The 13,552-nt window shown below is 52.1% G+C and overlaps 1 protein-coding gene across 1 annotated transcript in view; it reads right to left on the bottom strand.

Annotated features, from left to right (window-relative positions):
• Positions 1 to 13,552, bottom strand: part of CSMD2 (CUB and Sushi multiple domains 2) — a 668,027-nt gene that overhangs the window by 324,811 nt on the left and 329,664 nt on the right. Inside the window, exons 7-9 of the mRNA XM_027109194.1 lie at positions 9,437 to 9,514; positions 4,196 to 4,283; positions 3,367 to 3,491 (exon numbers count right to left, since the gene is read on the bottom strand). Coding sequence (XP_026964995.1) covers positions 3,367 to 3,491; positions 4,196 to 4,283; positions 9,437 to 9,514 — 291 coding nt within the window. The remainder of the gene's footprint in view (positions 1 to 3,366; positions 3,492 to 4,195; positions 4,284 to 9,436; positions 9,515 to 13,552) is intronic.

Here is a 13,552-nt window from a genome sequence, read left to right as displayed (position 1 = left end):
TTGAAAACCTATCATTTGCCAGGTCCCATGTTTTGGTAGAATTAATTGTGTGGAAAATGAATGTTTAAAATCAAATCATATTTTAAATGCATTAGAGGAAAAATAATACCACTGTGTGTGGCGGTGAATCCTTCTCAGACTGTGATCTTTTGGTAACCTGCTTGTTAGGGGAGCTATCGTGGAATTCAAAGAGTTGTGTCCCTTTCTATTTTTAAAGTGGGTTTCATTTAAACTCTCTGTTAAAAAATCACAATTAGAATAGTAATTCTGACTAATTAAAAATAAGAGATTTTAAAAGGAAAACTTTCAAAACTGCCAAAATTAAAGAACCCCCCCCCCTTGAATTTAATATCTAACTCAGCCCTTGGCCTTCAGGGAAGTGCAGGACAGATCACCCAAGTCCAAACCCAGCAACCTTTGCTTTTCTCTTCCTCCCTCACAATGACCTTGGGAGAGGGAAAAAGAGGGAGAGAGTGGCAGGAAGGTGAACCTGCCCTAGAGCCCCCTCTCAACCACACTTTCTATGAAATGGCTTGTCTCAATTTGGCAGTCGCTAGGCACTGGAGGTTTTGTTTTCCCAGTTCACAAATGAGGGCCCTGTAGCTGAAAAAGAGGAAGGAAGCCGCCCAGGGCCAGCAAGCCAGCAGGAGGTAGAGTCGGTCTCTAGGTCAAAGTCTGTGGGCCTCCCAAGGTGTGTGATTGCAACAGGATTGGACAGGACAGTGAGGAAACGGGCTTCTAAGAGATCTGGGGCCACTAGAGGCTGAGGGTGCGCTCTGAGGCGCGGGGAAGCTATATCCTGACAGGCCTTAGTTGTTTAGTTTAACCTAAACACGCTGCACACGAGCCTCACAGATACGCTGGGGTCACTTCTAAGTGAGGCCTTTCATGTCCACTGTCTCCTCTAGTTCTCGCAGTAATGTCATAAAGCAATGCTCTATAATCACTGCCTTTTATCAAAAGAAAAGAGATTCACAGAGGTGAAAAGACACCCGGCTAAAAAGTGGTAATGCTTGGATTTGTACTCAATTCCGTCTGGCTATGTTTTCCGTGATTTCCCCTCCACTTCCCAGGGGCAGAGGATGGGATGAAAATGGATGTGAAAAAGCTCGGCCCGATGCTTAGTCAATAGCGCGGCAGAGAATGCAGAGTCCAGTGGGTCAAAGTCATTGGAGGGACTTGGCTGGGGCACACAACGTGTCTGGAGAAAAGGACGAGCACATCACTTGACTGTGAACTTTCTTCTGAAACACCAGCCCTTCCCCACCCTGGGCTTATTCATGTAAACAACCACCATTACTAAGAGAACAACCTGCCTCCAATGAAAAGGTCTTGCGGAGAGATCAGATCCCACCACCTCCTGAAGGCATCCTTGTTCTGGCTCCTCAAAAGGAATTTTGAAATGACAGACAGGCAAAGGGAGCCTTGCTCCTCAGACTTGATCATTCTGTGCCTGTCTACTCAGCTGGTGTCTTGGTTCCCCAGAAATGGAGTGTTGCGCTATTCAATTATTCACTTATTAAATCGTCCATTCAACACATGCCATTGAGCACCTACTATGTGCCTGGCCCTATTCAAGGCAGTGAACGAAACAGACGTCCTTGCCCTGTAGAGCTTATATTCTAGCACAAGGATGTTTGCTTTCTTGTCCAGCATGTCCCAATTCATAAAGTGTTTCCGTATCTACAACTCCATTTGACCCTCACATTAACACAAGATGGGTAGGGTAGGAGCCATGACCTACATTTACCACTAAGAAAATAAGCCCAGGGAAGATAGGGGCTTTGCCAAATTACCCATGGCCAGCTGGTGGCAAAGCTGAGAGTAATACCCAAGAATTCTTCTTTCATTTGATTTTTTTTTTTTTTTTTTTTTTGCGGTACGCGGGCCTCTCACTGTTGTGGCCTCTCCCGTTGCGGAGCACAGGCTCCGGATGCGCAGGCTTAGCACCCATGGCTCACGGGCCCAGCCACTCCGTTGCATGTGGGATCTTCCCGGACCGGGGCGCGAACCCGTGTCCCCTGCATCGGCAGGCGGACTCTCAACCACTGCACCACCAGGGAAGCCCTTTCGTTTGATTTTTTAGACAAATATTAGTTAAGTGGAATCTTTGAAATAATATAACTAAAATCAGTGGGGATGCAAAGCACATTATTAATTGTGGACCGTGGCCACCTCAAAGTTGAGTGAGAATGAATTAATCTAAGGCTTATTTGAGAGAGATTTTCATGACCCTCTTCCAGAGTGCTTATCAACACAGTAAAAAAAGGGAGTGGGTCTCAGCTGCAACTTGCCCCTTCCTCAGTGCAGCAGTGATCTCAGTTATTCACCCTGGACGCATCTCACTCTGCATGAATTTCATCTCGATGCATGTGCCTGGAGAGAGACAAAGAATCTCCTTCTTAAACTGGAAGGATCTGGAATGTAACTTCAGCGGGCAGCACACTTTCTCTTCCAAAGGGTCACTCAAAAGGGCAACTGCTGTCTTTGTTTACAAACTCTAGAGTGATTCCTTACTTTTGTACCAAGAACTCTTGGGTCCCGGTCATGTGTGCAAACAATGGAAAAAGAGAGATGAATGCAGTGTAGGACATGAAAAGCTGTCTAGTGGTGCCCTGCGAGATGAGGCCAGGGGCTTCTCTACCATAGAAGCAGCTGCTGTCCTGTCCCAAAGAAAAAATACACGCAGGTCTCATATTTTAAGATTATTTGGGGGATGGGGACTTGGCCAGCCCAGCCTTGGTTCTTGTGAAACCTGGGATGGCAGGGCCCCCGAGAATAAGACGTCCAGGTGTGAGGTTAGAGGAATCCCACAGAGAGGCCTTTTGAGGTCATGGTCCCTGTTACTCCTGCATAGCTCAGAGCATTCTTTCAGAAGTGACAGGTCTGTTTATTGCTGAGTATGTGGAAAGACACAAGGGCATTGAGATGGAGGGTTTGGGATGTCTGTGTGCTATAATGGAAGGATTCAAGGTGACATGATACAAAGTGACTTCCCTTCCCACCCTTCCCATCTAGGTGCAGCTGTAATATCTTGGTGCAGTGGGCCAGAAACCTGCTCACGTGTGACTCCCTGACTAGACTGTCAGGTGCAGGCAGGGCAGGGACCGTGCCTCTCTTCCCCATCTCTGTTACCTGTTATCTCTGCTATCTCCTGCTCCTGGATAGGCCGGGATACAGAGGAGGTGCTAAATAAACGTGTTGGGTTCACTAGTAAATGGATGCAGAATCTGAGGTGTGGGGAGCAGCGAGAATGAGGTGAGCCAGTCTGGATGAGAGCCTGGACTCAGGCATCAGGAGCTGGGCTCCGTCCTCCATGCCCAGCCCAGCTTGCCGGCCAGCCTCCCTTTCCAGGGGCACCCTCACCTCGGCAGACCGGCCTGTGGTCACTCCAGGCTGCAAACATGTCGCTGACTTTCATACAGGTGATCCGCTTGGACCCTTGCAGGTCATAGCCCTCGTTGCAGGTGAACTGGACGCTGGATCCTAACCTGGGAGACAAGGCGTATCTGTGAGCTCCACCCCTGGGCCTGCCAGGTCCCCCCTGAGTCCTTCCTAGGTCCACAAAGAAGCACCATGCCGAACTTTATTTCTCCTCTGGGACTTAATCTCCGCTCCACCGTTTATCACTTAAAACCTCCATTGGAAGGAACACCTGCTCTTCATCTTCTTTTTTGGACCGTTTAATGGTTTTAGGATTGAGTTAAAAGGTGACTTTGTGTGCGAAACAGCAATCCTCTGAGATAGGTATTAGGACAATTGGGACGGCTAAGAGTGGGTGGATGATACCCATAAACTTGCATGAAAGTGGAGGATTATGAGAAGATGCCTCGATTAGAAAAGTCAGAAACTTTACAAAATGCACTGTCTCGGGGCCCTAGAGTGTCCTAGACTATCGGAGGGGTGAGCTGCCTGCTGGCACATCATTCCTGATGATGGCAGCCCTTTGTACCCTGGGTATAGGTCTGCTGGGTGACACTGGCAGTCTACAGCCCTCCCTTCCCCCTTAAGGTGTGGGTACTAGTCCCAGGACTGGACCAAGAGAGAACGTCAAAGGCCAAAGCTCTTCTCCAGGAAGCGATTCTGTGCCCACACGGTCCTCTCCACTCTACCTCCAGGAAGGCCAGTCCCTGTCTTCCCCCCAACCAGGCCATCGCACCCTTCTTGTAATAGAACATTCCCGAACAGGACTTACCTGAAGTCTGAGCCTAGTCTCTTGCCCCTTTCAGGTATGCCAGGGTCGGGACACATATTATGCCCTTGGGACACACCAACCTGAGTTACTACAAGGCAAAAAACAGCACAGACAGAGATGGATAATCACAGGAAGAAACCAGTCGGGGCCGTGTTGCAGGGTGGGAGGTGGACGCAGAGACAGAAAGAGGCCCTGCTCTGCTGGGGCCTGTGGGGTTGCTGGGGTCTACTGGGCTCAGGTTTCCCGAGTGTGCAGAGGGGGAGCTGCTTTTGACAAATTCCTTTGGGAGCAAAGTCCAAGTGAAATTCATCAAGAGCGTGTGGGCTCAGAGGCACCCCAAACCAACAGCCATCCCGTTCGTTCCCTTATCCCGCACCAGCGGCCAGAGGTGGACAGTCCACAGCCCCCGGTGACCTCCCCACCCTTCCAATCTGCTGATCGTCTCTAGATGAGATGAGCCCCCCAACCTCAGCCCCCAATGGAGACATGACTCAAAGGAAGTTAAATAAAAGGTGGATGTGTGGTCAGAAACGGTAAAGAATGTAAGAGGAAGCTGCAGTCTGAAGTTCAAAGCAGGGACTTGAGCTCAAACATGGATATTTCTGCTGAGAAACCTCTTCCCACCGGACAGTTCTCAAGGCAGAGTAAGCGGTAACCAGAGCATCCCCCGCCCGTGCCGCTGGCCGAGGGCACCGAGGTAGCACCTGTGGTAGTTCTGGCAGGTGCTGTGATGCCCTCACGTTCGCCAACACCAGAGTCCTGTTTTTAAAAGCCACGTGCACAGTCCTCTAGGTTAAAGGAGAAGCTTGGTCAAAGGGCGGCGGATACACACAAAGTCAGTTTTCTCCCGTCTCCAGTGGAGAAGGTGGAAACCCTTCGGCCCCTGCAGTTCATTGTTCTTGAGATGCTGTGAGGCTAGAACTCCCTTACACCTCTGGAGTCCTGGCCTTGGCAACGACCAGGAGCCAGAGTTCCACTCAAGCCCTCACCAACCCCACAGTCCCAACAACCACCTCTAGACGAGGGATGACGGGGAGTCTGGAGCAACATTCCCTGAGTTGGCCCATTTCCCTCTCACCCAGTCAATGTCCCACAATATGAGCAACGTGCTCCATCACTCACCCACTCATTCCTGCACATGATACACAACAGGCATTAATTGAACACCTACTGTATACAAGACCCTGTTTGGATACAGTGGGAAATGCCAATGTCAGGTATAAGATATGACCACTCCACTGTCCTCAAGGAGTTACATGAACTATGGAAAGAAACTACAGAACCACAACGGGGAGGTGATGAAAGATACAGCTACAGGGAGGTTCAGAGAGAGGACCCATCTCATATTGCTGAGAGAAGCATGGAAGGCTGCCTGGAGGAGGCAGCATTTGACATGGATCTACTGAGATAGTGGGATTTAGATACATGATAACAGAGAAATGGCATTTCAGGCAGACAGATGGGCCCGGGGAGCAAGGTGGAGACACGGAAACCGAACTGTAAGTTGTTCGGTGTGCCAGAACAGGAGGGAGGGTATGAGTGACATGGAGGAGTGAAGGTGAAGTGTCAGAGGTCAGACTTTGAAGGGTCTCAAGTCTGATCCTAAAGATGATGGGAAGAGTCCTGAGTGGGGAAGGGCACTGTAAGATCTGGATTGCTCAGAGGGAGGCCAGTTACTGTGAAATGAGTTAGAAAGTTTTGTGTTCATTCAGGTAGAGGACAAGAGCCTGGTAGTGGGGACAGACATGAAGTGACGGGAATGGACGTGGCAAAGAAAGAGTCATCAGGGCTTGTGGAAGAGCAGGGCATGGGAAGAGGGGGCAGGGGACTTCCCGGCCCAGGGACCTGTGAGGATGCAGTGAGTTGATGGAAGTGCAGCAGTGGGGAATCCCATTTTTGACTCAGTTAGTCTCATTTCAGACCTGAGTTTGAAGCGCATTCCTACTGTTAGAAACCTGTCCAAATCTCCAGGGAGCCCCGGGTGCGGCTGGCCAAGGGAACCTGGGCATTTGGACAGACTGAGCGCTCAAGCCAGAGACCGGTTACCCTCTTGGTTGTGTGGTGACGAGTACAAGGCCTCTTGGGCAGCCTCCTTTTCTCCAACATTCCACAGTGCCAGGCTCAAGCCAGTCGCTCCCACTGGACGCTCGTCCCCTACTCCCATCCCCTTCCTTGCCAAACCTCTATTTCTGAAACTTTCACATCCTCAACTAAGCTACGTCAACATTCCCCCAGTCCAGGACCCTTCAGGCTCGGCTAATAAGACAGAAGCACCATCTCCAAAAGCAGAGCAAGCCCCTGCCTCCTGGGGCCTCGGTGTTTTGCGAGCAGCGGGGAGGAAAGAGAAAACTGGGGCTTCCAGGATCCCCAGGGGCAGGAGGGAGAGAGGACCCCTGAGCTGTACCTGCGGGTCCATCTGTTGGCAAGCCAGCCTCACCGTGATCCATCCCTACTGAGGGTTTCTGAGCTAAGCGCCCACCTTCTTTAGGCCCTGCCTACTCAACCCTGTGCACCGACCACCCCCATCCAAAGGCCCTGCTGACCACCACATGGGAACCACACACCACCTTGCAGCGTGTTAAGAATGCACAGCGGATTCTTGCCTCCTTCTCCCGCCCTCTCGTTCAGAGCTGACACTGCTCAGCGTAGCATAGAGGAAGGCTGACCAATGAGGATGTGGCTGGACGGGAGAGCTGAGGCCGTGGTGAAGCCCACCCACCGAACCACAGCCCCTGACATGTATGGCAAACCTTGCTGCGTCCCCTTTAATCAGCCAGCCCGAAATGAGGCCCAGGCGCCATCCAGGAAGTTGCAAGCCCAGCGGTGAGCAGCTCATACCCCCCCAGTGCCCTCTCTTCCCGGGAGGACCGAACAGGTGACGGCATCCCCGTATGAGCCTTCAAGGCTCCCCGGAAACAAGCAAACTCAAATCCCAGTGAACAGTTTACTGTCGGAGTTACGGAGGCAAAAGGCTTTTCCCCTTTCTTTCCCGAGTTCCAGCCTCCCCTGCCTGTTCAAGACCAGCCGCTTGTGCTCGTAGCATGAATTTGCTCTTGGCTGCACAGGGAAGAGACTGGAAGGTGATCCTTGCCCCGGTCCCTATGGTGAGGAAGAAGCCGCCACACACTCAGAAAGACAATGCCTTCTACCCAAAGCGAAGGGAGCCACAGACACATGGGCGGTCAGAACCAATGGCCGGGGGCCGATGGTGCCCACAGACTGGTAAAGGCAGCAAGTAGGATCCAGGAGATATAAGTGTGGCCCACTGCTCCCCTGAAGTTCAGGACATCTGTCCACAGGGAATCTGGGCAGAACCCAATGGGCCAGACCCCTGCAGACATTCGGTGACCTGCCCCCGAGGCAACTTGAGTCACACCCATTCCTCCCTGAAGGAATCTCAGAAAGGAGACCAGTACCTTGTTGTAGAGAAATGTATATTTTTTCAAAGAGGTTTTGAATTTTTTTTATTCAAATAGGGTTTCTTCATCTTTCTGAGGGAGTTTTTGGTACCTCTGAGAACTAATGAAAACCATAGACCCTTCCCTTCCACCCCAACATGCACCCACAACATCACAAGTGATTTTCTAGCGAGTTCAAGGACCTCCTGAAGTCCTAGGTCAAGAAGGCCCATCTCAGATCCAAAGGAGAAAGGGAGGATAAGGTTTTGCATCCCCATTCTACAGATGGGGAAACCGAGGTGTTAGGGCCTGGGGTAACACAGTTACCTAAGGACACAACTGGGAAAGAAACGTGCTCTCCCAAGTCAGAGCAGTTTCCTTAACGTTTGCCTGTGGCCCCAGGGCAAACTCTGAAGTTGAATCGTGCCTGCCTCGGCGCCTCTGGTTTCCTGTGGCTGCAGAAAGAAAGAGCCCGGAGGGCCCGGGCCATGTCTTGAGCCTTCCCTGCGGACTCCTGACCTAACCCTCTGCTCCTTCCTTTGGCTCCCTAGTCAAGCACAGAAGCAGGGCCTTCTGGCTGCCCTCTGCCATCCAGGCCACTTGTGGCAGGGTGACCAGACAATGGTCCCCAGAGGCAAGGAGTGGTACCTGTCTCCAATTGGAGGACTTGAAAGACCAGAGAAAACCCACAGCCAGGCTCAGTTTCGTCACGGCCTTGGGACCAAACTGCCTCTCCCCGCGCTGCTCCCTGCCACCCAGGCACGGAGCTGTGGACCCACCCATGGCCTCTCTCCAGCAATTACCTCCAGTACCTCAGCAGAAGGGAGCACATGGAGGTGAAAGAGGAAAGGAGAGGGTCAGCAGGGAGCAGAGACAGAGAGAAAAAGAGGGGGAAGCAGATAGGGTGAGGGAGGAGGAAGGAGAGGAAAGTGGAAAGAGGGAGGACGAGTGGAAGGAGACAGAGAAGGGCGTGAGAAGCAGAGGGCAAAGGGAGGCAGAAGGTAGACCAGAAGGCCAGGTGTTTGGGGGACCAAGGGAGGCTCCCTGCCGCCACCTCCAGAATGAAAACGGAGTGTTTCTTGGAAAAATCTGCTCTGCTTTCAAGTCCAGCCTCCTGGAGTGGCCCAGAACCTTTGGGAAATCCTTCCTATGCTCTAGCTCAAAAGCCCCTTAGCACAGGCTCTGATCAGGTGCTTCTGGAGTGACATTCCAGACAACTGCCCAGCATTGGACATTCTCCTTTTGATCTTTCAAACATCAATGGCAGGAACACGTTTCCATGGACAGAATCTGCCCCATGTCCAAGCAGGGAGCCCCCGGCACTCCGCCATCAGCTCAAGAAGAAGGACCCCCCTCGCTTCTAGTCCACGTTTTGCCCAGCCAGGTCCATGGACCCTGGTGGAAGGTTCTAGGCATGCCCCTCTCTCCCCTTCCCCCAATCTTGCCTTGGGAGCTGGAATCAGGGACTTGAAGCATCCAAAATCCCAGCTGGAGTTTACTGACTCCTAGACGAGCCAGAAAAAGGATTGTCTTAGCAGGTGGAAGTGATTCAAAAGGAAAAATAAAGAAAGAAATGTAGCAGTAATGACTCCCTGGACTGCAGTTAGAATGGGAAGTGAGGGAGAAAGAAGAGGCAGGAGGGGAATGGGAGGAGGAACACGAGAAGACAGAGGGCAGGCCCCGGGGCTGCTCGCTGGGCACCAGGTTAGTGTGTGCGCGCGCAGACCCGGGCGGAGGGAAGCCGGGCTGAAGGGACATCAGCGCAGCGTCATCTGGCTTCCCCGCGGTCACAGCGCCAGCGGTTCTGGCCTCGAGCGAGAGGCCTGGCGGGGCGGACACTTACACACAGATGTCTTCTGGCTGTTATCTTTGCTGGGCATCAGCTTCACGCCTCGAGACTTCAACTCAATTTGCTTCTTGACTAGAGAAGAGGTGAAAGGAAAGTCAGGCTTAGTTGTCATATGGGACTGGGGACGGGTCCCTCTAGAATGATCCGTCTCTTAGCTTGGGACATTCCATGGTGAGTCAAAGCCAGAAGCCCCTCTGGGCAGGGATATACTAAGGGTAGCGCTCAAGTGCAACAGGGTCTCAAACACGGAGAAAGAGCTGCTATCAAGGCTGGCTCTCTGGGGTGATCTCCCTGCAAACTGGTGGTGAGTGTCCACATGCGAGGCCCCGCGGCCCACCCTCTGCAGCTCTGCTCTCCTCCCGATCCAGTCCTGGCCAATTTCTGGACCAGCCCTGGCCAGGTGTGTCGCATTGCCTTAGGGCCCCAAGTTGTCACCCTCGCTGTAACCACAGCTGTTGCAATGAAATGTGACTGTAGTCCTTCCGGTTAAAGAGGTGGGGTATATTTCCTCACCCCTTGACTTTGGGTTTGGTCACTATGGAGGCCTTGACATGTCCAAAGCCTTGAAAAGTGCCTGCCAGATTAGGCTTGCCCACTTGAATCTCTGCCATCTTTGGGAGAAGACATGGCTGGTCGTGGGAGGATGAGAACACGAGGAGCAGAGCCCACCATCCTAGCCGAGCCCAGCCATCACCAGCTGACCTACTGTGAGCAGGGGCAGTCGAGTCCGGGAGGTCACTGGGGGATGGTCTGATGGATTGAACTGGGTTTTGATCCAACACTAAGTCCAGTCCATAGCTCATCAGGACTTGGCCAAATACCATACAAAGGGCCCCAGAGCCAGAACGCCACAATTCCAAAGGCTATTCCTCTGAATCCATCAACCTCCTTTGGGTCTGAGTACCCCTATGCTCCAAAGCATTCTGCTGGTTGCCAAGGGCTTCATCCTGTCTCTGGTTATACGGCTTGGTTTATCTGTCCAACCCCAGAACCCCCTGCCGGGTGGCTCAGCCCCACTCTTACTGGAACCAGCAGCGGTAACAACTGTGACCAGCACTTCCTACGTGCCAAGCCCCGGGCTGAGGGCCTTCCACGTTCTTTACTTAAATCAGCATCACTGACCCCTTTCTTTCTCTCACACCCACACACGATCTATCAGTAAACCCTCCCAAGTTTATCCCCAATGCAGTTTCTACATCTGTATCTCTGGCCCAAGTCTCCAAGACTTCTCCCTTTGTTGCCATGGCCTTGCCTCTTCCACACTTGCCCCCATCTAATCTGTTCTCAACACGAGATCCAGAAGGATCTTGTTAAAACACAAGTCAGACCAAATGACATCTCTCCTCAAAACTCTTCAGGGGCAACCCAACTCTCCTATAGTAAACGCCAAAGTCTTTAAAAGAGCCTGCCCGGACCAACTGGCCCTCTCTGTGAGCTCTCTGGCTCCATCTTCGACCCCAGTCACTCTTCTCCAGCCACATGGGCCCCCCTCATATTCCAACAATACACCAGGCATGCCCACTTCAGCCTGCCAGTTCCCTAGAAGGCTCTTTCCCAGATATCTTCATTACTTGCTCCCTTTTCTCCTTGAAGCCTTTGTGAGAACACCACTTCCTACGGCAGGCCTTCTCTGACCACTCCACTTAAAACTATACCTCCAACCCCAGCTCTCCCTAACCCCTACCCACTTTATCCCTAACTCTCTCGTATGCATATGATTTTCTTAGTGATTTTTGGCATCCTACGTTGCAACGTAAGCTCCACGAAGACAGAAATTTTTGTCTGTTTTGTTCATTGCTCTGTCCTCAATGCCTAGAATAGTGCCTGGTTCATAGCGGGTCCTCAATACTCATTTCATTTGGTCCTTATATATGTTCAACAACCTTGACCGGTAGTTATTATACCTACTTGATCGATAAGAAAATTGGGGTTTACGATGGTCTAAGTGACTTATTGTAGGTCACACAGCCAGGAGGCAGCTGTGCTCTTGGTGGGACCTCAGAATCTTCTCTTGTGACCTGTCCCCAAAGTTATCCCAAGGGCATGGGTCAACCTTCTTCAGCATCTGTCCCCTCCCCAGCTCAGCCCCTGGAGACTCAGATATTCACTCTGCACTTGAGATAACATGTCAACCCCAGAACTAAAGCCCACAGTGATCAGATGTGCAAAGGGAACCAAGTCCGAGTATTCCCCCACCCCCTGTCCATCCCTGCTCTGCCTATATCAAAAAGCTCCCCAGGGCTTCCCTGGTGGCACAGTGGTTGAGAGTCCGCCTGCTGATGCAGGGGACACGGGTTCCTGCCCCTGCCCGGGAAGATCCCACATGCCGCGGAGCGGCTGGGCCCGTGAGCCATGGCCGCTGAGCCTGTGCGTCCGGAGCCTGTGCTCCACAACAGGAGAGGCCACAACAGTGAGAGGCCCGCGTACCGCAAAAAAAAAAAAAAAAAAAAGCCCCCCGAAGGTTGGTCCCCCAGCAAGCTGCTGTCTAAGCTGAATGCCTGACAAAATTCAGTTACTTCCACGGAGTCACCACTTCCCTCGTGCATCCAAATCCCTTTTATAAATGTGCATTACTCTCCATGTGTATCCAGCAGGAAAATTTCCAATGAACACTAACGTGGGCCCATTATCAAACAGAGGGTATTCATAGGGAAACATGCATTATTCAAGCCTAGCTAATAACGGTGAGGCAGGGGGAAAAGCTTCCTCTGATTCGACATCCCTAAGAGAACAGGAATGGTCCCAGCACTGTGAGAACAATTCCAGCTCTTCTCCCGGGTGCCCCACCAATGGGCAGGGATCAGGAGAGGGGCCTCTAGGACCCAGTGCAGCCCATCTGAGGGCAGGTCTGGGAAGATGGCTCAGGGCATCCGGAGAAGGAGGTGAGTCAGAGTCTTCCCAAGCCCCTTGTTCAGGTTCTTGTGTCCACTGGGGGAGGGGGTGAGGAAGGGGGTCAGTGCCCCGTGGATGCCATTCCCAGGGGCAAACACTGCTTGGGTTTTCGTTGTAGCTGCTGAAGGGGGACCGTGAGGTGCAGGTGGATATGAGGGGGTGGTTAAGAGGAAGCCCTCTTCCTCTCTTCTCAAGGTTGCATTGAGAAAGAGGTTCCTGCCCCTCCCCCATCTCCAGGCCCCAGAGGCAATCCTTCCAATCCTGTCTACTGGGTCCTCTCCACGAAGGACTGTCTAACCTGACTCATCAGTGCTTAATAGTCACTGGATGACGTCATGCTGCCGCCCAGCAGGAGCTAATTCCGTTCTTCCTCTTTTGCACCCTGCTACTCACCACAGGATGGAGTTTGTTAAGGTGATGAGAAGAACTGGTTAAGAAGGAACCTGAAAAGCTAGAGGGGGCTCCTTAACTTAGATGCAAACTTTGGGACCGTTTACCCCTCTGAGCCAGGTCTGAAAGGCTGTGTCACCCACGCTGTTGGTGGGTCCCCACATTAGCTTGGGAAATGCGGGGGCCACAGCTCTGTGGGCAGGCGTTCCTCACACCTATAACACAACCTCTCAAAAAACGTATGTCCAGGCCCAGGTGGCCTAGGCCATCCCCAGAACTGATGAATGGGTCAGAAAGGGACCTGGCTAGGGGGGTACCCACCCGGCAGTATCCACATCACCAGGGATCTTAGTGTCCAGAAACCACCTCCACATACCGGTGTCGCAGTAGCTTGGCAATCCCAGGGAAGCGCTCGCACACTGAATTACAGACAGCTAATTTGTCTTCGTCTGACCAAGTGTGTGGTGGGTGACCATGGAAGATGGAGCACCATGGGAAATCAGCCTTGAAATAAGCTCGTAGAAGAACTAGCTGGACAGACCAGGGCAGACCTGGTGTGAAGGGTCAGAGGACAAGGGCACTTCTCTCTCTAGGTCTCCACAGCGCACTGCTAACAGAACTAAGCAGAAAGCAAGGGCAAAACAGCAAGGACCTGGAGAATTTCTGAAGTGTATTTGTTCCTGTTTGAACATTCATTCACGGAGCGCCCACTAGCGTGGCACCTATGGTATTACACTGAAGCGCTGGTCTCTAAAAAGGATTCTGTAACTACTGGCGCCGTGGAGAAAAAGTGGAGCCTGGGGCTGGCTCCTCGGTCCTGGCTACACT

This window comes from Aethalodelphis obliquidens, unplaced genomic scaffold (genome assembly GCF_003676395.1).
Source record: "Aethalodelphis obliquidens isolate GAN/ISIS:26980383/991018 unplaced genomic scaffold, ASM367639v1 scaffold9, whole genome shotgun sequence".
NCBI lineage: Eukaryota > Metazoa > Chordata > Mammalia > Artiodactyla > Delphinidae > Aethalodelphis > Aethalodelphis obliquidens.
Note: the sequence above shows the minus strand (reverse complement) of the source record. Positions and strands in the feature narration are given on the sequence as shown.